This window comes from Urocitellus parryii, chromosome 7, assembly GCF_045843805.1.
Source record: "Urocitellus parryii isolate mUroPar1 chromosome 7, mUroPar1.hap1, whole genome shotgun sequence".
Lineage (NCBI taxonomy): Eukaryota > Metazoa > Chordata > Mammalia > Rodentia > Sciuridae > Urocitellus > Urocitellus parryii.
The window spans coordinates 60801315-60827527 of NC_135537.1; the positions used below are offsets into that span (position 1 = coordinate 60801315).

General features: G+C 36.9%; 1 protein-coding gene across 3 annotated transcripts in view; it reads left to right on the top strand.

Moving 5' to 3' along the window:
* Ncoa2 (nuclear receptor coactivator 2) overlaps positions 1–26213 on the top strand; it is a 263190-nt gene that overhangs the window by 147225 nt on the left and 89752 nt on the right. For all 3 annotated transcript variants that reach the window (XM_026397268.2, XM_077801439.1, XM_077801440.1), the window contains exons 3-4: positions 20679–20783; positions 23862–24034. In XM_026397268.2, coding sequence (XP_026253053.1) covers positions 20698–20783; positions 23862–24034 — 259 coding nt within the window. In that variant the 5' untranslated portion in view covers positions 20679–20697. The remainder of the gene's footprint in view (positions 1–20678; positions 20784–23861; positions 24035–26213) is intronic.

Below are 26213 nucleotides of genomic sequence, written 5' to 3' on the forward strand. Positions count from 1 at the left end.
TGATTTAATGAGAAGAATACAGAAGTCTGAGGAAGGGTGTTCAGTAGAATGTGTTCCAGGTAGGAAATGTGTTGGGGGTGGGAAAAAGAAATGGATGAGCTCAGTTTGCAAGCAGACGGCTGGCTTTTTAGATGGAAGCTAAAAGAGCTTTTTAGATAGAACCTTAGAGAGGTAAGGCTGGAAAGAAGGACTTTGGGAAACAATGGGACAGGTGGCACCACCAAAGAGGCTACAGAGTGGCAGTTCTTGGTCATGTTGAAACATCAGAATTACCTGGAAAGCTTTTAAGAGAAATAGTGATGATTAAACCACACATCTAAAATCTCTTGAGTTAATGTATCTAGATAGTGCCTTGGTTATGTTTATTTAAATTTTTGTTGGTTTTTCGATTTTTTTATTATGGTAAAATTTATATATCATAATTTTACGATGTTAATGCTTTTCCTTGTGTAATTCAGTAACATATATAATTCACTAAATTGTGCAATAGTTGTTGCTATCTATTTCTACAGTTTCATCATCCCAAACAGAAACTCATCCATCAAACAATTAACTCCCCATTCCCTCCCTCCCTGCCCTGATAATCTCTGTTCTACTTTCTGTCTCTGTGAATCTGTCTATTCTAAATACCTAACATAAGTTGGAAACATAATAAGTAGCCATTCGTGTCTGGTTTCTTTCACTTAGGATTTCATGGTTTGTCCATGTTGTTGCATGAATCAGTGCTTCATTCCTTTATAAGGCTGAATAGCATTTTGTTGTGGGTGTCTTCACATTCTATTTATTCATTCATGTGTTGACGGGTATTTGGGTTGTTTTCATCTTTTGGCTATTGTAAATAATGCTGCTTGAATTATAGATGTACATATTGTCTGTTTGTGACCCTGTTTTAATTCTTTTGAGTGCATACCTAGAAGTAGAATTGATGGATCATATAGTAGTGTTGTACTTTTAAAAAGCTCCCCAGATGATTTTTAAATATGCAGCCATGATCAAGAAGCTGTGATATAAAACAAGGGTGCTTCATCTGCAGGGTCTACAAATGGTGTAAATGAGTTAGGGATTTGTTAGGATATTTATATGCCTTATTTTATACCTGTGTGTTTTGTTTTTTAACTTGGTCATATTCTCAGAGGGGTTTATAAACCCAAAAGCAGTGTTAAGAATCATTGGGGAACCTCATTGTAAAATAGGCAAAGGATTTCAGTAGATACTTCTCCATAGAAGATAATAGACAAATTAGTTCATGAAAAGATGTTTGTTATCATTATTATTAGGGAAATACAAATAAAACTCTTGATAAGGTACCACTTCAAGACCACTGGGATGGCAATGATAAGAAAAGGAAAATAATTAATGTGGGCAAAGATGTAGAGAAATTGGAACCCTTATTAATGGCTGGTGGAAATATAAAATGGTGTAGCTGCTTTGAGAATCAGTTTGGCAGATCTTCAGGAAGTTCCATAGAGTTCCAATATGATTCCAGTTCCATTCCTTAGTATGTATCCAGGAGAACTGCAAGCATTTATCTGTGTAAAACTTCTACACAAATTCCATAATAGTGAAAAAGTTCATAATAGTGAAAAAGTAAAAATAACCCAAATGTCTTTATCAGCTGAGTAATGGATAAACAGAAGGTGGTATATCCATACAGTAGAGTATTTGACCAGAGAAGGGAAGAAGTACTGATCCATGCATGCTATCGTACTCCTGATTAGTAATCTTATGCTAATTAAAACAAATTAGGTACAAAAGGTCTCATATTATATGATTATATTTATATAAAATGTCAAGATTAGGCAATCCATGGAGATGGAAAGTAGATTGGTAGCTCCCAGGGATTGGGAGAGGAGGGAATGGGGAGCGATTGCATAATGAGTATGGGGGTTTCCTTTGGGAATGATGAAAATGTCTGGAATTAGGGAGATGATTGCACATCTCTGAGAAGAAATTAAAACACTTTTAAAATACATTAAAAGGGTGAATTTTCTAGCATTAAATTATACTTCAGGGGCTGGGGTTGTAGCTCAGTGGTGGAGCACTTGCCTTGCATGTGTAAAGCACTGGGTTTGATCCTCAGCACCAAATACAAATAAATGAATAAAGGCATTGTGTCCATCTACAACTAAAAGATATTTTTAAATACTTAAATTGACCTATTAAAAATAATTTTAAAAACAAAGTTGACTGACGAGTATTGGGTCAAGGTGAAGCCTGGGTTACTCCACAGAGGAAGAAGATCCCATAAAAGAGATGGGAAAGAGGTTAAATGGTTTAAGAGGAAGACCAGTGGAGGACTGTGTCATGGGATAGATTCTGGGAGGAATCATGGGGGGCTTTGCCAGGATGTGATGGTGAATGTTTTAGCACAGTGGAGGGGTTTGATATCACATACCGTATGCTTTATTTTCTGAAGGTTTGGGCATTGGTGTGTCATGACGACTAGAGAGGCAGATTTAATGGAGAAAGGTACTTGTTTTGGATTGTAGAGTAAGGGGAAAGGGACGAGTTTGACTTATGGTATTGCCGACCTATACTCTCTGGGTAGGTGTGGAAGTGAAGGTAAGATCATATGGTAGCTGGAAGATTCAGACTCCAGGGACCTGTGTACAGGTGGAAATAGGAAGAAATTGAAAACATGGGACTTAGAAGCCACAGTTTTTACAGCAGAGTCTCAGAGAAAGTGGAGAGGGGAACAGAAATGGCTTGAAGTGGTTCATGTTTATAGGAAGAAGTGTTACACATCCTCAGAGACACCAGAGCCATGTGAAAGACAGGCAGATTTCTTTCTAGGTAAGAGGAACACAAGTTGAGGGAAATCAGATGGAATAGGCATTTGCTGAAGTTGTATAAACTGGAAATACTTGGTGAGGTATATAGAAGGAATTGACCTGAGAACAAAGCACAGGGTTTGCCAGAAGACTATGAGCCCGTGCGGTTTCAAAAGTCTTGGAATGAGGCTGGGGATATGGCTCAAGCAGTAACGCACTCACCTGGTATGCGCAGGGCGCTGGATTGGTTCCTCAGCACCACATAAAATAAAAATAAAAGATATTATGTCCACCGAAAACTGAAAAATAAGTATTAAAAAAATTCTCTCTTCTCTCTTAAAAAAAAAAAAACAAAAAAAAAACTCTTGGAATGTTTGTGGGACCCTTTGCCCTAGAGCTGTGTGATATTCTCCATCAGTGCTCAGCTGCCCTCTTTTAGGAGTGGAGACAGCTTAGGATGAAGTTTTGGAGAATGTATTCCTTGAGAGGTACGAAAGGGAATCAAGAGTCCTGAGGCAAGAAGTGATTCACTAGGAGTGAAGAAAAGGAGATGTGAAAAGGGCAAGATACTAGATTCTTTGTGCACTGAAGGCCAGTTATGTGGAGAAAGACAGTAGGAAAGCCACTCTGCTTAGGAGGTGGGGGACAAAAAGTGGCATTCAAGTGGGAAAAACCTGGGCAATAATAGGATTCAAGGTGTGATAATAGGCAGCCTGAGTGAAGTGAAGTGGAGGGAAAGTTAATTGGAATAGAGAGATATGGGTAATATTTAGCTCGTCTGCGTGGTCTCCAAAATCACTCACGATGAAGACAAAATTTGGACCAGAGAGGAAGAACTCATCAGATGCTAAAAGCTTTAGTTAAATATAGAGGGTAAATGTTGGTGAATTTCAGAGACAGACAGGGAGATATCGGTGTCCTATTGCATGAGTAGAGAAAGGTATTTTCAGAGGAGAGAGATGTTTATATAGGGGCTCTTCTAAATAGAGTGATGCTCTGAGGAAGGAGAGAGTGGCCCGGCGCCTCTGCCTGCTGTCTGTGTAATGAGAGAAATAGCAGCTTCTGTGGATTTGGACTGTAGAAGAAGTAATGACCTGTCAGAAGAGCCAAAAAAGATAAGTAATCTGTTGACAGCAAGAATGTTATTCCACTAACATATTCCACTCTTCGTTTTCTCTTGCCATACAGCCCTGTAGTTCCAATGTTGCTCTCCCAATCATTGCACTGCAGGCTTCAGCTGGTGCCCTGGGGTCCTTCCTGAGGGGATTCTGCGTTAATGGGGTGGAGCCAGGAAGTGTGAAGTGTATGTGTGTGGGAGGGTTGTTTTTTGTGATGGAGTCTCAGTGTGTCATCCAGGGTAGCCTTGAGCTCCTGGGTTCAGGTCAACCCCCCAGAGTGCTGGGTCAGCAGGCATAAACCACCAGACTGGCCATAAATCTGCATTTTTTTAAAAAATATTTTTTTAGTTATACACAGGCACAATATCTTTATTTTGTTTATTTATTTTTATGTGGAGCTGAGGATTGAATCCAGTGTGAGGCAAGCGCGCTCTCGCTGAGCCACAACTCCAGCCCAGAAATCTGCATTTTTTAAAAGCTCTGGTGTTTCATTAGTGGCCAAATTTGGGAACAACCAGTAGACCTCACATTCTGCTTTTAAGTCCTTACCAGCATTATATCAAATGCCTAACGGACTTAACTCTATTTATAGTATACCTAGACTCAATATTCTTCAATCAGTAAAAAATGCAGTGCTACAAACATTTCCAAGATGTTCGATTACCAGATCAGTTTAAATTTTAAAACACTGTCATGCCATAATCTTCAAATTAATGAGGCATTTTTATGAAATTAGAGAACCTATTACTATTAATTGTGAGGAAGAACTCCTGCCAAGGGGGTTGTAAATTAATACAACCTTCTTGGAAAATAATTTGACAATGTATATGGATAGACTTAAATATGGTTACACTCTTTGACCTGGAAGTTACATTTCTAAGACTATTGTAGGTAGATAAATAGTCAGAAATGTGGATTGAGTTTTAATAAACAATATTTATTGCAGTATTATTTATAGTAGCAAAAAAGTGGAACAATCTGTTACATATTGAAGATTTTTTAAATATTTTGTGCTATATTCATATGTTGGGATATTATCAAACTATTAAAAATTGTGTTTATAAAGACTTTTTTAACACTGTTAACTATAAGTTTAATATTAGCATGTTGTCATAAGAACATCAGTGACTTTATTTTTATTTATTTATTTTTATGTGGTGCTGAGGATCAAGCCCAGTGCCTCATACATGCTAGGCAAGTATTCTACCACTGAGCCACAACCCCAAACCTATAGACATTTAATGCCATGAAAAAAAATGTAGTAGCTAACATTAAGAAAACACAAAAGAACCAGCTATAAAATTATATGTACAATTTAAATTGTACATGCACATACATTTAAAAATATTAAGTGGAAAAATTTTTTAAAATCATTACCTAATGATTCTCTCTGTAGTAAAAATATGTGCTGTTTTAGTCTTTATAAAGTTTTGTATTTTCTAAACTGTCTACTAGAGGCATGTGTTACTTTTATTATACAAAAACCTCTAAAAAAAAAAAAAGTTTGAATTCTTGGCTAGGCCTCGTGGCACATGCCTGCAATCCCAGCAACTCAAAAAACCAAGGCAGGAGGATAGCAAGTTCAAGACCAGCTGCAGCAACTTACAGAGACCCTGTTTCAGAAAAAAAAAAAAAAGACTGAGATATACTGGGTTAAATCCCCATTACCACAAAAAGGAAAAGAAAAAAGAAATTAAATTCATATTCTAATCTCTTTCGCAAAAATAAGAAGGAAGATTCATTTGGGATGAATGTTATTAGAGAGGTGCTTCTTGCTTGGAATTGTGTTCTAGATACTTGCAGACTGTCCATTTCCCTGTTGCATAGTTTAGCAAGGTTATCAGCATCAAGCTTTATTGCTTATGGTTTTTGTTGTTGTTTTCTGGAGGTTTTGGGTTGTTTATCTTTAATAATAGCTTTTTTGACTTTAAATCCACATAACATAAAATTTAGCCTTACAAAGTATACATTCAGTGGTACTTAGTTTATTCACATTGTACAACCATCATCATTATCTAATTTCAGAACGTTTTCATCAACCCAAAAAGAAACCCTGTACTCATTAGCAGTCACTCTCCATTTCCCCAACCACCCCCCGCTCCGCCCCAGCCCCTGGTAACCACTAATCTACTTTCCGTTTCTATGGATTTGCTTATTCTAGACATTTCATATAAATGCAATCATACCATATGTGGCTTTTTGCAACCTCCTATCAGCTGTCCTTTAGCCTCTCCTCCCCACACTGCCAGAAATGTCTTTATGCCACTGCCATGCTATTCTCTCTAACATAACTGCGATTTTACCATCTCTAGCTGAAAACTTTTCATTGTACTTACAGCGTATTAAACTAACAGAAACTACTACTACTTGTTCTAGCTTTTAAAGTTTTCAAGCTTTGCAAAGTAAGTTCTTAACCAGATAACCTGGTAACTAAGTTGAATTGAATGAATAAAAATGCCCACTGCTTTTTCTTTCCTTTTATTCTCCCTCACAGATAAAAGTGATAACTACGAGTTAATCCGATATCAGGTCACTGGGGTGGGACAGGAAAATCACTCTCTGAAGTTTGGGGCAGTCGCTCTTCAGCTTCATGGAGTCAGCATTGCAGGGCCAGCTTGACAGGCAGAGGGCCAGGCCCAGCCTAGATCTCTCTCTGTCATTCAGGGAGCTGGTCTAGAGCCAGAAGGCATCAATCACTGACAGCCCCTAGGTGACACTTTGAGAAGCACAATTCTAGGGCTGCTCTGGTTTGGGTAGGGTACTACAGCACCAACCAAGGCCTGGTGGCAATGTGGGCCAAAGAATTTAGACTCTCCCATCTGCAGGTCCCATGACCATGCTAACCACACACTTATTGTAGCACTTCTAGCCCAGCCTTTCTTTTCTCAAATGCCCACCCCCTTGAGGTCCTGAAGTCATCTTGTACATGCTCACCACCACCCGATCTTCACTTCGAAGAATTCTATCTGTTCTCTAGAACCCAGCCCAGGCATTCACAAAACCTTTGCCAAGTCCCCCTGCAACAAGAAGTAATTCTCCCCATTAGCATTTTGTACTTGTCATGTATACTATCTTCCACGTTGTTTAGTTCTCTACTTGTATTCTCTTCCTATATTTTCCATTTCTTGATATTGAGTTCTGTTTCTTACTCAGTGATTGTAGTGCAGTGTCCACGGAGCACAGTAATTTGCCCTTAGCAGTTACTCTATAATTATCAGGACAGTTGAATTGAACATCAGAAGGAAATAAATGAAAATAGATTTTAAGTTAAAAGCCTGCAATTTAAGTTATATTTTAATATCAAAAGGAGACCTGTATGAATTATAAACTTAACCTTCTTAAACTTAATCATCCAAATGTTTTTTTGCCCTAAGTAATAGTCACTGCTCTTGGTTCTGAAATATTAACTTAAAAAGAAAACACCAAACTAAAGAAATTATACATGTGTGCTTATGAACACATATATAATGAGTCATTAGGCCTCTGAGACCTGGATTAGTTTTCTCTACATCGTTTTAACCCAATTGAAACCAAGGTTTCAGTCACAGCTTAATGAATTCTGATCCCTTTGATTTTGGTACCAGACATAAGGAATATAATACTGTCAACTATCTCTGTGGTGTCAAGCAATTATCTTAATTTATTTGAATTTTCATTGTGTGTTTAATACTTGCAAGATATGGCCAAACAAGATGTAGGCTTTACAAAACAAGTGTTCTTTGTTCTTTTAGTGCAAAAACATTTTAAGATTAATAAATTTTTAAAAACAAAGGTGGAAAGCAACACATTATAAAAGCAGAGAAGTTTGTTTAATCTTTTTAATGCCTATTCTAGACTGCTCTTATTAGCCCATCAATTTATTATTGTAGTATACTTCAAGCTCATTTGGGTTTAAATTTGTACTGACTACCCAAAGGGTAATTAGAAACTATCAATCTTGAGTCTAGTTATAATTTTATTCCACAAAGGGAAAAAAAAAAACCCTGCATTTCTAGCTTTTCTTGGCTACTGTGTATATTTCACAAAGTTCCCTCAAACTAGAGGGCTCTCTGGCCTCTTACTTTGAAGTTAGAACTGAGCTCTGTTGGAAGTCCTAATGATAGCAATATGATTATGCTTCTGCAGACAACTATTTGTGTTCCAGGTTTGAAACTTAAGCTGAAATAGAAATCTCTCATAAACTTCACATTACGGTTAGTTTTGATGATTACTAAAATCTTACATTTGAGAAAGAAAAATAAATGTTTAATTTTATCGATTCAGCTCACATTTTCAGATATGAAAGTAATTTAACATTTCTTTTCAAATAATTCTTTTTTTAAAATTTTTTTTAGTTGTTGATGGACCTTTATTTTATTTATTTGTATGTGGTGCTGAGAGTTGAACCCAGTGCATCATGCATAGTAGGCAAGCACTCTACCACTGAGCCACAACCCCAGCCCCTCAAATAATTAATTCTTATAACTTTTTAAATTCAAGTAATTCTCAAATTTTTCTGTAGGTAGTTGTGTTAGTTACAAATAAAAGTGCTTAGTTGATTTGGGATTGGAGACTACAGGACTCTATTGATCCAGAGCTGCCATTTAAAATAATAGTAATGATTATTATTATTATTATTATTATTATTATTATTATTAGTGGTGGTAGTAATGGAGATTGAACCCAGAGGCACTCTATCACTGAGCTAGAGCACAGCCCCAATCCTTTTTAAAATTTTTAGACAGGGCTTCACTAAGGTTGCTGAGGCTGGCCCCAAACTTGACAATCTTCCTGCCTCAGCCTCCTTCCAAGTCGCTGAGATTACAGGCATGCACCTTGCACCCCACTCTTTTTCTTTTTAATAACAGCCGTTACCTCAGAGCAAATACTGCTTAGATTTATCATAAGACTTGACAAAAAGTACGTGTAAGAATTTGTGTGGTGAGAAGATGAACCAGAGGTCTTCCCAAACCAGTTTTTCCCTCCATCTTCATTTTCCACTTGTATAGAAGAATGGTAGAGAACAGAGAACATTGAAAGCATATTTAAAAAATAAAAGTTCTTGCATGTGTTTTACCTTAGTAAGGAAATGTAATTTATACTACCAAAAGGGCTATAACTATATATTTTATTTTTTCCTCTAACTTTAAGGCCCTTAATTTAGGTCCTGTACTTTTCCCCTGCAGCATGCTTAAAAGTTTTGGCTCTAGGGCTGGGGATGTGGCTCAAGCAGTAGCGCACCTGGCATGCGTGCGGCCCGGGTTCGATCCTCAGCACCACATACCAACAAAGATGTTGTGTCCGCCGAGAACTAAAAAATAAATATTAAAAATTCTCTCTCTCTCTCTTTCTCTCTCTCTCTCTTTCTCTCTCCTCTCTCACTCTCTCTTTAAAAAAAAAAAAAAGTTTTGGCTCTAATTTCTTCTCCTGTTAATTAGAGATAAAGAACTCTAAAGAAAATGTGAGAGTTGAGTGAGTGCAATGGAGTAAAGGAAGAAGAACTGAGTCCCATCAATGACTGGGTGGGAGGCAGCAGTGTAGGCCAGCGGCCCCTGGCACTGCACTGGGCCCCCTGATGAGGAAGGTGGGTGCTAGGAGGATGCCCTGATTCAGAAGAAGTGTCATTTTAATTGTAATATTCCATGTGGGCTCAGAACAAGAGCCTGGGAACCATCAGTTATTCATGACAATAAGTAAGGTATTTTTGTAACTTTTGCTGAAAAGCTCTTGCTCTAAAAGAGTCACATATGGGAGGAAACATGAAAAAGTTCATAAAGTTAAAGAGCATAGGATATAGTAAAGAGTCTCAACTATCAGTTTCTGACTTTCTGTTAAGGAAGAATTTAGGATAAATTTGGAGAAATGTAAATTAAGATATAATTATAAGTATACAGTTATTATATACTTATGGGGGTTTGGAAATTACTATAGAAATAGCCCTTGATTGACCAAAGGAAATAATTTATACCTCAGATTTTGTTGCTAAATCTCATCAGTAAAATGATCTCTTTTTTCACTCACTTCAGGCAGTCTTTATGCAACTTAGAGTACAATAGGTTCACCTTTTGAGGGTTCTTCTAGAAAATCTGTATGAAAGCAATATACACACTTATAATTTGCATCTTAAAGAGCTGTTTTTATAAGAATCTCTCTTTGATTTGAGAGGACTTGTTTTTACCAACAGCACAGCCAGTTTTCTCTCTTTCCTTCCTTCCCTCCTTCTCCCACTCCTGTCTTTCTTTTTTCTTACTGTACACTCATAAAACTCTGATGTATTAATGAAAAGAAATTTGGGAAATAATAAATTTTTAATTACACTCATAGTCCTCATCAAAATAATTTGACTGCTAATACTTTGGTAACTTTTCTTTTTTTTTTTTTGTATAATTTTCCTCTCCAACTGTTTTCACCAACAGCTTAGATTATTTCATAAATATCCACATACTATTAAATTCAAATAATATATATTTAATTAAATAAGCCCTTAGTATGTGCCAGACTCCTTTATATTTCCTACTCTCAACAGCCACTATATCTTATTATTTTTCCAGTTTTACAAATGAAGAAATTGAGATCTGATGAGGTTAATTAAATAACTTCTTCAGGTCATATAATGAAGTTTTGGTATTCCAGGGATTCCAAACCAAAGTTGACACCAGAGGATGTACTCTTAGCTGTGCCGTTGTACAACTTTTCTTATGTTTTACTTTTTCCCCTCATTTTTTTTTTTTGGTACATATAGTCATACATACTGATGGGATTATTATTACACATTTGTACATGCACATAATATAACAATATTATTTGGTCAATATCACTCTCCCGCCTTCCCCTTCCTCCCTCCCTGTCTCCTACCCCTTCGTCCCTTTCCTCTACTAGTCTTCCTTTGATTTTATATTTTCCTTTTTCTTCTTCTTCTACATGAGAGAAGTCATATGTTTTGCTTTATTGGTTACATAATAAATTGTGACTCTTAGTTTTCTTAGAAAGATTGCTCAGTTGTCACCCATCAGAGAGGACTATATGAAAATTCCCCTTAACTCCTTTTTTTGGATGATGGGGAGGGGGCTTAACGGGGATTGAACCCAGGGGTGCTTAACCACTGAGCCAGAGTCTTGCTATGTTGCTTGAGGCTGGCTTTGAATTTGCAGTCCTCCTGTCTCAGTGTTCTGAGCTGCTGGGATTACAGATGTGTGCTACCATGCCCAAGTTCACCCCTTTCTATTTTAAACTTGTCCTAATCCTACCTTATTTATCAATAAAGAAGCTATATCTATAGCTTTAATCACTATCTGATATAGTAAATATTGTATTTGTTTTATGATCCCTCGACTACCAGCTTTTCATTGGAACCTCAGAGTCATGGACTTGGTCTGTTTTGTTCATTGCTATATTTCTTAAATCATAGAACTGTGCTTGGTACATAATAGATTCCAGTAATATTTGTTGAAGGGCTGATGACCTCTGCTCTCAGTTGAACTCTGTGTGAATTCTGATTTTCTTGATCAGTCTCTGTTGGACTCATAGCATGGAATATCCCCTTGATTTGCATTCTCTTCTATAAACCAAGACCTGATGCAGCCACCTCTGAGTACCATAGGCTGGTGGGCAACTCCAGTATACCCCGTATTTCTGCAGCCAGGTGTACCCACCAAGAGCTAGATTGTATCCAAATCAGTTTATGCCAGTTATACCTGTTATTCTAATTGCACAATTTAATTAAATATTATGTAACCTATTACATGCATTTGAAAATATACATTCATTTCTATGAAATTGGGTTCAATATGAAATGGACAAAACTTGCTACTAAGTGGATATATGCAGCACATTCATAATAAGCTTAGGAAACAAGAATGGAAACCCAGACTTAAAAGAACTTTTAAGAACACTTAAGTGTCTATAAGTCCTAGATTTATTTTAATAAAAATTGGAAATAATATTGTCTTAATTATGGATTGATTTATGCAAGATAAGCACTGAAATTCCAATGAAGACTAATACCTAAACTTTCATGTTGAGTGTTAAGATGAAATTATTAATTAAAATAGTATGTATCATTTTCTATAATTATTCTTCATAACTAAATTTTTAAATCAACCTATTACTCTTTCTGGTTATGTCAAATAAGGACTTTTTTTTTTTTTTAACTGCTTAGAATGAAACTGAGCATTCTTGGTGTGCCAGAGAAAATTCTTAGCTGGTTTTATTTCATTAACTTCATACTGAATTCAGTAATAACAGTATTTCCTTTGTCTTCAGGGAATAATTGCTCATTAGTTGAGGCATGGTTTCCTTTCTGCACTGGAATGTGAGCTTCAGGAGGATAGGGACTTTTGTATGCTGTGTCACGGCTCTGTCCCCAATGTCTACAACAGTACCTGAAGCATTAATTATTTATTGGAGGAATGGACGGGTGATTCTAAAATGTGTATGTCTTTTATAGAAACAATCATTTTGCATTTTGCAATGATATTGGAACATTTTTAGAAAAACAAAAAAATCTTTCAAATTATGTAGCCACTATTTACTAAGTTAAAGTAGAATATACTGATTTCTGAGGCAGGGGATGTAACTCAGTGGTAAAGTGCTTCCTTAGCCTGCACAAGGCTCTGGGCTCAATCCCCAGGACCATAGGGAAAAAATATAAATATACTGATTTATGTAATTAAACTCAAGTTTATAAATTTCTCTCTCAGTGAAAGTATTAAGAGTACTGAATAGGAACCTTCAGTACCCACATTACAGTGGTTAAGAATTGAGGAACTGTTTGGATTTGCTTATAAAAGCAAACTAAAACTTCCATTTGGCCTTGGTCAAATTAAATTCTCTCTTCTGTACCTCAATTTCTTCATCTGTAAAATAGTTCTAATCATGTTATTATAAATTTATATATGCAAAATATATAGGGTATGCCTGACAACATACTAAGCACTCAGCAAGTGATAGTTTTTTTTAATTAAACCTGAATTTGAATCCTGACCCATTATTTATTTTCTGTGACTTAGGTAAACAGAAACAGGTCAGAGAGGTTAAATGATGTTTAAGATAGATAGACAGACATAGATACATGTCTCTATGTATACACACACGTACCTTAATATATCTTCAAGATGGGGTTTTATGCAGGAGATATGTACAGAGTGCCTAACTCATAAGTTTTCAATACATGTTAGCCAGAAAAACAACAAAAGAAAACATATCGGAGAGGACTCATTTATCTGTTCAGGAATTTTTCATCTCAAAGAAATTTAAGATGGGTTTCAGAATAAAGAAAGCTAATTACAGGCTGAGGGTATATCTCTGTGGTAGAATGCTTGTTCAGCATAGAAAGGTCCTAGAATTCCAGCACCACCACCACCAAAATAGAAAAGAAAGGAAAAAAAGACCAGAAAAAAAATAATTTTAATCTGAATAAGTTATGAAAATCAAACATAAATACTACATTATTTTCTTGTTTGCCTGCTTTCCAGAATGCTTAAGCCTTCAGTGAAAACTGGTTTTCAGAATACTAAATAGAGACTAAGTATACCCTGCTGGGAAGGGAAGGAAAACGTTACATTATGGGAGGAATGCAACTTCTTCCTGTGATGTTTTCTCATCTGAGGCCTTATTAAAACCTAGTCTTGCTATTCTTGGCCATATTAGCACCAGCTGACATCCTTGGATATATAAGCAGCCCAGAGGCTGGCTATGTTAAGGAACTTAGTCTATGAGAATTCAGAAAGTAGAAACCATCTCAGGCCACTGATGTCAGACTAGACATTTTCCCTGTTAGTAAAGAGTATAGAACAGCTCTCTGCTACTCTGCACTGAATTTTTCCGACAAGTCTTTAAGAGAGTTTTTCCTCCTCCTTTAAGAGAAATGTAGATGATGAAAATGTTACAGCAAAATATTTGTGTCACCAGTGAACATGAAGTTAGCCATTTATTTGATTATTGCAGCATGTGTTAAAGAGCTGCTGCTGCCCATTTGCAGCCTAATGTGTTTATTACAGTCTTCCCAATGGCATCTTGAAGTGTCTTTCAGCTAAAAAATTCATGAGTATTATTGGCTTTCAGTCAGAAAATGGAATTTGTCTTCTAGTTACTGTCTAATATACCACTTTGAGGCCATTATACAAAAGTAAATCTAAGAGCAGAGCATATTGAGAAGGAAGGAATTTTTAGCTTAAACATTTGTTTATACACTGTTATTACTGTTCCGTGGACTAGGATACAGCATGCAGAAGGTAGGTACTAAAGCCATTTTACTTGGAGAGTAGCTGTAGTTGTAAGATATGTTGTTTTCTTTAATCCTGTACCCTACTGTAAACTGCTAGTATTTTACTATTGAAAATCATGTCCTAATGAGAGGAGTTTTTGTCTGGCATTTATTGCAGTTATTTCAAAAGTCAAACGTACAGTATATTGCAGTAAACTAGAAAGTTGTATTGAACTTTTGTTTCCAAATAAGATGTCTTTTATTCTGGATTTATTTGCAGTGAGTCTTCTTTAGCTTTGCATGCTGACTGTTGTCACTGTATGAATTAATGTGCAGTTTTATGAGTGAAACTTTAGGTACAGACTGTAGTTTGTTTATAATACAGACTGTATGATGTGAGATAAATTAAAATTCTATTATGTGAAAACCAAGAAGTGCCATAGTGTTATATAAAGATAAAATTAAAAGTGTTCTTATGATCTAGTAAAAAGAGTAATAATGCTTTGGAGGAAAATATTATACCATTTTGCCAACTAAAATATCTTGAAATGTTATGTAGTACCCTCTGTCACTGTGTTCAATGCATTACTTGTTTGCCAGCAGGAAGAAAAAGTGATTTTTTTTTCCCATGTGCTCTCATTCCTCTGTTTAGTAAATCTACATAGTTCTACTTATTTTATTTGCACATATGATGCTTCTTTCTTTGTATGCCTCAAAAATATATCCTTGCATAGTCTGCATAGAGTATTTATTTAACTGTTGCCAAAACTTGGGTCTTGCCAAAATAATGTTTGCTTTGGGTAATTTTAGCCAATTAACACTATTTGGAAGGAGGTGTTTCCTCTCCTCCATCAATTGGGTGTCTTTATCTGTGTCATCTGACCAGCTCCCAAGGTTTGGCCCACTGTTTTCTACTTTTCTCAGGAATCCACAGCTGAAAAGCACATTCTGTTTATTGAAGCATTAGATACAATGTTTCTTTAGACTTATCAGAGACTGGCCCAGAAATTTGTTTTTGTATAATAAAGGGATCCCCCCAGAACACAGTATACTTTGAGGAAAAACTGGAGTTTAGAATGAGCTAATGTTTTCATTTTTTGATAAATCAGTACAGAATGTACCTTTAGCTTTAAGGAGGGCATCTGAGCAATTACAGCTCTCTGGAAGATTATCCTTTTATAGTTTAGTAGAACAGAAATGGAGAAGAATTTAAGTGGTGATTTATGTATATTTTTATATTGCTTGAGCATTTATTGGTCTTAAAAATTTGTGTAGAATCAATTGACACATTACATGATGATTTCATATATATTTCGGAAAGAGAACTCAGAAAAAAGGAGGAGGAGGACTAGGAATGTAGTTGAGTGGGCGAGCGCTTGTCTAGGCTGTGGGAGGCCTTTGGTTCCATTCCCAGCGTGCGCACACGCACACACCCACAACCTGGAAGGCCTTGGAAGCTGTAGGGGCTTTCTGCTCTCCTCAAGAGCTAGACTAGATGATTTAACAGGTAGGTACTCCTCATAGAGGTGTTAATAAGAGAAGTTGTTTATGCAGCTCTTTGTGTTTTGTTTCCATATAAATTTCATTGTATCTATCATCTCAAAGTAAGGACTCTGAGAGAGTACCTGACTTTTTGCAGATACTTCTTAGAGCTAGCAACAGATCTGATGTTCAATCACTTTATTATGTGTGGATTTCAGCAACTGTATTATCCTTTAAGTGAATTTGTGCAGCATATAATAAATCTGACAGTTTTACAGATGTTGTTTGGAAGATGGCCTACACTGATAAAAGATAAAATACACATTATCGTTTACATGAATTCTGGATGATTAACTAGCTTTAATGGTTGTGAAGCTGTTTAGCAAGCAATAGCTGTGTTACCTTATAAGTTATATGGATGAGTTCTATGAAAGAAGAATGTACTTTCAAACCACATTAGGATTTGACTTTTTTTTTTTTCTCTCTGTCCTTAACTAAGGATTTGACTGGCGTTGTTCACCCCTTCCAGAATATTGTTACTTTTTAAAAAATAAAACTTGGTGAATCTTGTGACTGTAGCACTTTCCTCTATAATCTAGTTCCTACAAGTTGATATCAAAGGATAAGAAGGAGGATGTACTGTCACAGTAAAGTTTCAGCAGGGATATTGTGTGGTTATAGATAACAAACATGGACAAAGAGAAACTTCTTTTCCAGTTTTGTCCTTCACAACTCCCAACATCTGGTAGAAACTGGTTTGCTTTCAATGACTGTAATTATCATCAGCCCAAGAGTTAACTGGTATCATTTTCAGTTTTTGATTTACATTGAACAGTTTGAGAACTGAGAGTGACATGTTCAAGAATTTTAATTTCATGTGAATATTGAAAACATACAGAACCCTTAAGGAACTGTTCATTTAGGGCTGGCTACAAAATAAAATTTTAAACCTTAAGTGCTGCACTGCAGTATTTTCCGTCTTCTACTTTTTCATTGACAATTAATTTTTAACTTTGATTTACAAAACATGCATTAATACTCTTCTCTCCATTTAGATTATTTAACTTTTGATATTTTTCTGTGAGTAAGTCTAAAAGGAAATCACTTTTCTATCTGACCTCTGTCTGTCTACCTGTGTTGCTGCTGCCTTACCCAGAATTTTGAGTTGTGGGGAAAAAAATGAACTTACCAGCCCTCGCCACATACTACGAGTGAAATACTGACACTCACTGCCAGCCAAGCCTCACACAGGGTGTTAAAAATATCAGACAGTCATCTGAATGAGAGCGCCACAGTTCTTCTCCTAGAGCACCTCGTTAATGAGACTCACTGTTATTTATTTGGTTCACTCACTGAAGAGCAAGTCATAAATCCACGTGTCTGCTCCAGGACAGCAGCTACCACTGGCTGCCTGTCACCCTCTTACCACCCTCCTCCCTTCCATGCCCCTACCTTAAATTCTCTCCCTTCCTCCTTCCCCCACCCCCTTCTTTCTTTCCTCTTCTTTTTCTTTTTTTTTTTTTTTCTTTTTCTTTTTTTCCCTCCTCTTCTCTCAGCTCTGTCTTCTTTTTGTTTTCCCTAGGTGACTGGCAGGGATTCAGATGGGCCACCCCTGTGATGTTGGCAAGTCCTCAACCTGATGGGGCCCTGCAGGGGACTCTCCTTTCCTTGACTTGGCCAAGTCCTCTGAGCCTTGCCCTCTCCCACCCACCTTTTTTCCCTTTAGTGGTATTAGGGTTGGTTGGAAATATCTACTGAGGACATACAGCCCAGAGAAAATGTGCAGAAAAGAGGACATATGGGGCAGACACAGAAAAATTAAAAAGCCATCATGTTCATAAAGCAGAAGCCTTGAAGATTTTGAGGAAATGTGTTTAAGGTACCATCACATAATGAAAAGAGAAACTTGGCTTAAGTAACTTACTTCAAGAGTAAATTAGTGATGTTTTAAAACTCCAGAGTGAGTGGTTATAAACTAACTTTGGGAAGGAACAAGCCAAACAAAGACGGTGTGCTGAAATGGCTCTACTAAGACTGGAGAACCCTCACTTCTGCTGCTCTCCTCATCTCTAGACCCTGTGCTGAATCATCAGTGCTGTCTCCTCATGCATTGTCACCATTATTAACATTGTGGGGAAATTTTAAGTACATGATGCTGATCCTAATGTTCAACCCCCAAACTGAGTACAAATAACTAAGTAAAATAGTCACTTATTTTAATTGTCCATTGAAAAGCTTTCTGATCTTTCTGCTAGTACTGTACTAATATACCTGATGATACTCTGGGGGGAAAAATAGCTATTTTCATCAGTAAAAATTTTTACTTATACCTACTATATGGGACATTATGCTAAATATTAAAGACTGTATTTTAATGTCATACAGAAAGCTGCTTCCAGGGTGAAATTTACCTAGGTTATTTGTTGAAAGCTTACTTAGGTTGGGTATGTAATGTTTTTTCCCATATGCTCATGAGTGAAACTATGGGAACTGTGTTTCAGAAAGTAGTACTGAAAAATGGAATGTTTATAGGGTATCATCTGAGAAGGGCTCTGATATTCATTCAGGTTTTTTCTTTTCTGTACCTGCAAACCTCCTACACTGGCCTGGCTCCCAACCCACCTATTTAGAATCATATGCTGTCCTCAGGCTAGGCTCCTTACTTCCTCTTTAACAGCCAGTTCAGCTCTCTTTTCTCGGATCTCACAGTACAGAGGAGTGCAAGTCAAATGTATAATACATATTTGTCCTTATTGGAGTGTTTCCTATATACAAATTTATCTCTCCTGTCAGCCTATCTTCTTCTTTTTTTTTTTAAAGAGAGAGTGAGAGAGGGGGAGAGAGAGAGAGAGAATTTTTTAATATTTATTTTTTTAGTTTTTGGCGGACACAACATCTTTGTTTGTATGTGGTGCTGAGGATCGAACCCAGGCCGCACACGTGCCAGGCGAGCACGCTACCGCTTGAGTCACATCCCCAGCCCCTCAGCCTGTCTTCTTGAGAGCAACATTACTGTTTATGTTTCTTATGGCACTGAATCTCATTTACAGTGGCAAAGTAGTCTTTGTTGAATGAATGAATGAATGAATGATGTTTAGATAAAAAGAACAGAGTCAAGTGCAGAAGCCCATACAAAGCAGAATTTGTTTCTTCCCTGACCTGGCCTGCGCCTCTGTGATAGATGAAGAACAGCTGATTCGATAAGGGGGCTCTTTGCTGTAACATTAGTTAAGAGTAGGAGTTCTATAAGCCTGTATATAACTCCCAGTTTTGACATTTACTAATCCACCTGGTAGCCTGTGCTGTAGATGCTAATGACTATCTCCATTTCACAGACGAGGTCATTACAGCATGAAGGGTGAAGTAACTTGTCAAGGTCATACAGCTGACCAAGTGGTGAAGCTCAGACATGGATACTGGCCCTTGGCCTCTCTGCAATACTACCTCTCATAATCTGTCTTTGAATCTGTAATTTGCTGGGTTACATAGTAAATACTAAATTAATAGTAACTAAATACAGATTATACTTATTATCAGGCCAAAAATGTGAGCACAAAACAGGACCTTGGGACTTGGTTACATTACTCCCTCCAGCAGGAAGCTCAGGATTAGCTTTCAAATTGTATCCTCCATGTGACCTCCTGAATTGTGTGATTGGCTCAACCTTCCTCAGCTGATAGGCTATTTCTTCATTCTACTTACACATGACTCTTTTAAATAAAACTATTGGCTCTACTGCCCTCTTGGATCAGAACAGTGGCCAGAAGAAACAGTTGCAGTGAGACTGGACAACTCAGACTCCACAGAAGGAAGCAGTTGGGCAATTTAATTGGTACGTGGTGGTGATACCATGATGGGTGTCAGATACTGCTTTCCTTAGCCTGCCTCGCTCTGTGTCCTTGCTCTTGATGGGCCCATTGCTCTCTGGTGTCTCCCTTAAGTTCTTGGTTTTCCACTGACTTGGCCTTCTCTCCAACTTTTTCTGACCTAGAAAGGAAGAAAAGCTACTATAAAAACTAAAGGAGAACAAAGATTATTTAGAAGCCTGGGGACAGAGGAAGGAGAAATAGTATCAAATGGGATTTCTAGGAAAGATTTTTAAATGGTGACTTGTATTTTGGGGCTGCATTTGTTTTTTTTTTTTTTTTTCCTTTCCAAACAATTATTAAGCACCTTGAGGTCTTTTCTGCTGTATTCATACTTTATTAGTCCCTCTGGCTTTTTTGGTTCTTCATCTTCATGTCACTCCCTCGTTCTTATGTGCTCCCAGTAGTATTTTGGTTCTGTTAGCGATGACCATTGTGAGCACAATTATTCTCTTATTATGAAAAACGTTCCACATGCTCCCTCAGAGGCAGTAGTTCCCCTGATTTTGGAGTGCCTGAAGACCTTAGGTGATAGCAGCTAGAACCAGCTGAGGGGAGGAAAGTCTGCAGCAGCAGGATGTGAGAGAGGAAGCCACCCAGCAGTGTGCAGGGAGGGAGGCCAGCTGCCCTGGAGAGAGGACACCAACAGAGGAGCAGTGATGCTGTGGCAGCAGGAGAAACCTGCACATCAGCTTCTTAGGGAGGCAGGAAGAGCCTCCATTTGAGGAGTAGGAACTCAGGGCCACCACAAGGGTGTCAGATCTACCTGGCTAAATTTGGAATCCTTAAATCAAGTGTTTTAGCACTGCTGCGTCCTCGGGCTGGCTGTCTGTCATGGGTGAGCTATTGCAGCATAGACTACACATTGGCTAACCCAAAACAGAGACTGGGAGGAGCCCCTTACTTACAACACCTGTCATTTCCACATGGTGCAAGAGAGCCCCTGAAACTCTCTCAGTGGCCCGGTCCCAGAGCTAGCAGGTTGTAGCTCATGGTGCTGTTGAAATCCAACTCCTGTTTGAAGAGTTTGGGCCCAAGGAGGTAGGCTGATTTGTTTGTTTAAATGTTAATCCTTCCATTTGCTTTAAGCAAGGTTAAAAAAATATATCAGACATTTCATTAGAAAAACATGCACGTATATCAAAACAATGTGTTGATCATTGTTGTCAAATTTCTTATTAAAGTCAGAGTTCTTTAACTGTTGGCAAAATCATCAGGTACTTTATCATCAGCTCTTTATCTGTCTTTTTAATTTTAGTTGCTGATATGTGTTCAAGATGAGTGGGATGGGAGAAAATACCTCTGACCCATCCAGGGCAGAGACAAGAAAGCGCAAGGATTGTCCTGACCAGCTTGGACCCAGGTTAGATTCTTGCTGGGGGGATTTGGGGCGGGGGGTGGGAGGTGAGGGATTGGTATTTTATGTTAAAGCTTTGCATTTTTCTTTGTTATTTTAGTATCGATTTTAGTCCAAATTCAAATATAGTATTTAATTTTCTTCCTTAACAGTTAAACTTTTAAATGTTTTAGCTTTTTATTTTGAATATGCTAATCAGTTAAAGATTTTATTCTTTATAAGAAAAAGGAAAGCTATATACTTCTGATGTCCCCTGTGTATTTGACTCTAAATAACCAGTTCATTCTATAATCTTGAGTTTTTCATATTTTCTTTTCTGCTAGATCACAGAATATTGTAACCAGTAGATCCTGTAGTAAAAAGATTTGTTCTTCGTGTTATACTGGGTTCTTATTTGTTTGCTGAAATCCATTTTCTTTTGAGTTAAAAATAAAGATGGTGGACCTTCAGTGAAAAACAAAACAACTAAATAACTTAAAGCAAGTTTTATTTTATATATTTTGGTTGGAAGTGTATATTGTTAGAACCTCCATGTAGGGTAATTTGGCAGTATTGAAATTATAAATGCATATCCTCTTTGAACTAGCAGTTCCACTTCTAGGAATTGTTCTAGGATGTGCTTTCACATATCCAAGTGTACATTTGTGGTTACTCATAACAACATTGTTTATAATTATAAAAGATTAGGCAAAAACTGAATGGAGAGAACTTTAAACAGCTGTGGTACATCTGTAACCTGGAACACAATACAGTGATGATGAAGAATGAGAACATTCTATGGGTTAATACAAAAACGATCTCTTAAGAATATTGTGACATTGGGGCTGGGGATGTGGCTCAAGCGGTAGCGCGCTCGCCTGGCATGCGTGCGGCCCGGGTTCGATCCTCAGCACCACATACCAACAAAGATGTTGTGTCCGCCGAGAACTAAGAAATAAATATTAAAAAATTCTCCCTCTCTCTCTCTCCTCTCTCACTCTCTCTTTAAAAAAAAAAAAAGAATATTGTGACATAGAAATAACAGGTTTAGAAAGTGTTGATGGAGCATACCACCATATGTACAAAAAAGGAATAAAAAGCATCTATTATTTATCTTGTTGTAGGATAACCAGGCAATATAGTTATTATCCATTTTGGTGGATGAGAACTTGAAAAAGAGGGAAGAAAGGTAGAAGAGAGACTTTTTAGTCCAATAAAATATTTTAAAAGTTAAATGAAAACAGCCTTTTCAGGGCTGGGGATGTGGCTCAAGCGGTAGCGCGCTCACCTGGCATGCGTGCAGCCCAGGTTTGATCCTCAGCACCACATACAAAGAAAGATGTTGTGTCCGCCGAAAACTAAAAAATAAATATTAAAAAAAAAGTTCTCTCTTAGAAAAGGCCGTTTTCTTTCTTTTTTTTAATCTAAGAGCCAGTTTATATATTATATATATATATATATATATATATATATATATATAGAGAGAGAGAGAGAGAGAGAGAGAGAGAGAGAGATAATGAGAGAGAGAGACAGTAGGGAAGAGGGCTAGGAAAAGTCATCAAGAAGGAAACGAGAGGAGTGTTTTATATTCCCTTCTCTCCCACTCTGGTTGCCAAACAAAACAAGCCTATCTCCACATCCCAGCCCAGGCTGCTGGGTGCTGCCTGTAGATTTTCTAGTGCTTCCTGGTAAACCACAACTTTCTGACTGTCAGACTGCATTTAATACGCAGGAATCCTACCTAGGGAGGCAGTTTGATAAATGGAAATTGTTCCTGGTAACAGGCTGTTGCCTACCCGATGCCATGCTGAGCTGGTGCCATGGTTGGGTATACTTGTCTCTGAGCCTCTGCCCCGTGCGCTCTCAGGGCTCTTTGTAATCCAGTTTCCCTTTCTCACCTATTCGTCATTTATTTATTATCCTGTGCAATGTGGGGGTAGTATGGGTGAATTGGAGGGTAGCAGAGGAAGGCAGAGGGGCCAAAATGGGAACTAGGCTCTTCTAAGCCTTCAGCCACCCCATCTTTCACTGCACTTAATAAAATGGTGTAAAAGTGAGACTCGGGGGGAAAAATCATCTTTTCCCTGCTCTTCTAGTAACTAACTTGGTGATCCAGATAAATCATATAGCTGCTACAAAATGAAGAAATTATGTTAAATCTTAGGTGTATTGTTTAATAAAAATAAAACTGATGGAGACAAATACATGGACATATTTTACAAATATTTAAAGTTAGTGTAATATGCAAAAATACAGAAATCTGCTATATATTAAACACCTGGCTTCTCTTCCTTATTGTATTGTTTTGAATGCATTTATTGCACCTCCCATGACACTTGAGAAAATAATTATACATTGTTATTATCAAAAGAAACATTTGAGTTGGCAGTTTTGTCAGATTCAAATAGAAGATTTTGTCCCTTCCATTAACTTTTTAAAACTTTAGCTGAACTCAGACGGGTTGTTTGTATTTTGCATGTCATTTAGCTTGGACAGTTAACAAATATCCTAGGTCAGTTTCGCTTTTGTTTCGAGCTGTATTGTGACTTTTTGAATTATCTTTAAAGGGCTGCTGGATTTGATTGCTATTGTCCTAAAAAAGTTCGAAACCATGAAGATTTGTTTTCATTATTTATGTTTTACCAACAATCATTGAAATGTATTTATAGTTTTAACTAGTTTAACTTGCCTTTCTTCTTTTACTAATCTTAATTTCAAATATTTATAAATCTAACCTCTTTTACCTTTTTAAAAAACATTCCTTTATTTATTTGCCAATAAATTGGAGTCCAACTGGTATGAAACACTGTGTTAAGCACTATAGTAAACAAAATCATGGAGAATCTTGTCATGTTGAAGCTGATAGTACAGTGGGAGAGGTTAAACACATTGAACAAATAATCACATAAGTAATAAATGTATAATTACAAACTGGTATAAGTTTGAGTTTTTTAAAACATGCAAGATTTTAGGACAAATTGGTTTTTCCCCTCCTAAAGTGCTTCTGTGTTTATATAGGTAACTCGTTTGCTATGTTTTATTAAAACTAGCTTATTGTGTTTATCTTTTCATATACTTAAACTAAAATATGTTCCTTCTTTTTAGCCCCAAAAGGAACACTGAGAAACGTAATCGTGAACAGGAAAATAAATACATAGAAGAACTTGCAGAGCTGATTTTTGCAAATTTTAATGATATAGACAACTTTAACTTCAAACCTGACAAATGTGCAATCTTAAAAGAAACTGTGAAGCAAATTCGTCAGATCAAAGAGCAAGGTAAGAGGACTGAATTAATAGAGAGTAGAGTTGGTTTCTGTTTTTCTATGTGTGAGAAGTCCGTTCAGAGTCCCTTTCATCCATTTCTTATGCTTAAATTATTGATGAGGAAATGATGTCACAGTATAAGATGAATGCAAGTATCACTTGCCGTAGTTTATAAATAGGCTTTATATAAAATTCAGCCATTCCCTAAAGACAGGGAAGACTGAGGTGAGTCAGGGTGATCTAACGCTTCATATAGTAAACTCAATTAGGGGGGCCCACTTGTTCTTCTCCCCCACTTGAAGTTTTCATAGCTTGCACAGTGAGTGTCATAATTTGCAAGTAAGAAGCCAGTTTGAGATAGAAACCAGAAGTAAGGAAGTGAACCACCTCCTGTTTCAGCTAGTCAGCATATTTGATTAAGTCTGAGTCTCAACTGGCCATGCCACTGGATTAGAATTTCATATCCTGAATGACAAGAGATTCGAAAGGCTCTAATCTCCAGTAAAAATTCTTTTGTGAAGTCGAAACCCAGAACGTGACAGCCTTCTTCCTGTGGTTTTCTTTTTTTCTGAGATAATTTTATGCTTCTCTTTTTTGATATTTTTGCCTACAGAAAAAAAAATTAAGAAAATAATATTTTGAAAACACTTTTGACTTTGTGGTGCCAAAAATAAATCTCAGGCATATATGAGCAGTGTCTTGGTGCTCAGAACTAATATGTGCTCTGAAGTATCCATATGCTCCTTTCCTTCAGGGCCAGGGAGATTATTGTTTTTGAATGCATCCTCTTCGAGGTCATATTTTTTAATCTACCTTTTATATAATATTTGAAAAGGCAGATTTTAGAAAAATAGTTTGTCTTTACATATAGATATAGGAGCTTCAAACTACACCTGATCGATGATAAAATCTTGCTACCTGTTAGTATATTATCATCATAGCATTTTTTTTTTTTTTGCAGTGCTGGGTATGAGGTAAGTTTTAAATAGAACTATATTTGTTTTATCTTCTAAGAACTTTAACGTATACATATAGCATATAAAACTCATACCAGTCCACTCTGAAAATCAGCCTTTATTTTCTGGTTCCTCCGTCAAAATTATATATAGTGCTCAACATCCAAGAGGATTCTTGTTTCAATGCCCGTCTTTTCATCTCCTCTTCCTTTTCCCTTTTAGGGTTCACTAGTTACCAAACCTTACTTTTAATCTCAGTTTTATACCATCTTCATTTTTTGTGTCAGCATGTAGATAGAGTAACATTCCTAGAACTCCTGGGAGAGATGGTTGGTTGAAGTTTCCTGTTTCTAGTTGCTAATGTCATTGCAGTAGAGAAATCCTTAAGCTGCTTGTTTCAGGTTTCTAAGAATTTTGAATGATTCAATTTTGTGAAAACTGCATGTTAGGTAGCACTTTCATGTTTTAAAACAATCATATATGTTTTTTTAACCACTACAAAAGTCTTATGCAAGTTTTTAAAGTTTTGCAAAAGCTTGGTAATTCCCCCTTCAAACCATAAAACATGTTGAGATGTGTCATGCTGGTCCTGTGCCATGCCTTAACTGCAGTGTTAATAATAAGGCTGCATGCCATAACCACCCAAGAAGCAGCAATAATAAACACCCTGTCATGGCATATTCTTCCAATAATGCTTCTGCTAATTTGAAAAGCAGCATGTTTTGAAAGGGGAAGCAAAAGTTAAATACCAAACAAAAAAAAAATTGAAATGCACAAATAGACTTTTGAATTCTCAAGTAATCGAATAGTTTAAGAATATTCCTGGTATAATAAATTGTTTTAAAAAAAAGGCAGAATCATATTAAACAGAAGGTAAGTATGGGTTCTGGTACCACTTAGGAGCTTTTTGAATCTGGGCAAATTATTTTCTTTCTCTGAAACAATCTACTCATAGAGAATTGAGCACACCTAGGTCACATGGCTGCTGAAGAAATTATGAGTTGTATACCTGTCGTAGTAAATGTTCAGTTCCATATTAAGGAAGAAAAACTATCCTTTATTTCTTCACCTTTATTAAAATCTTCAGACAGTTAACCCTCCCTTCAGGTAGAAAGCAAAAAGGAAAAGGTTGAAGGATGGTTATAAAATTCTTTCTCCAGAGCCATTTGAAGAAAGTAAAATTTTTCTGCAGCCAGAGAACTCTGCCCAGCCCATGCATACCTCTGACATTCAAC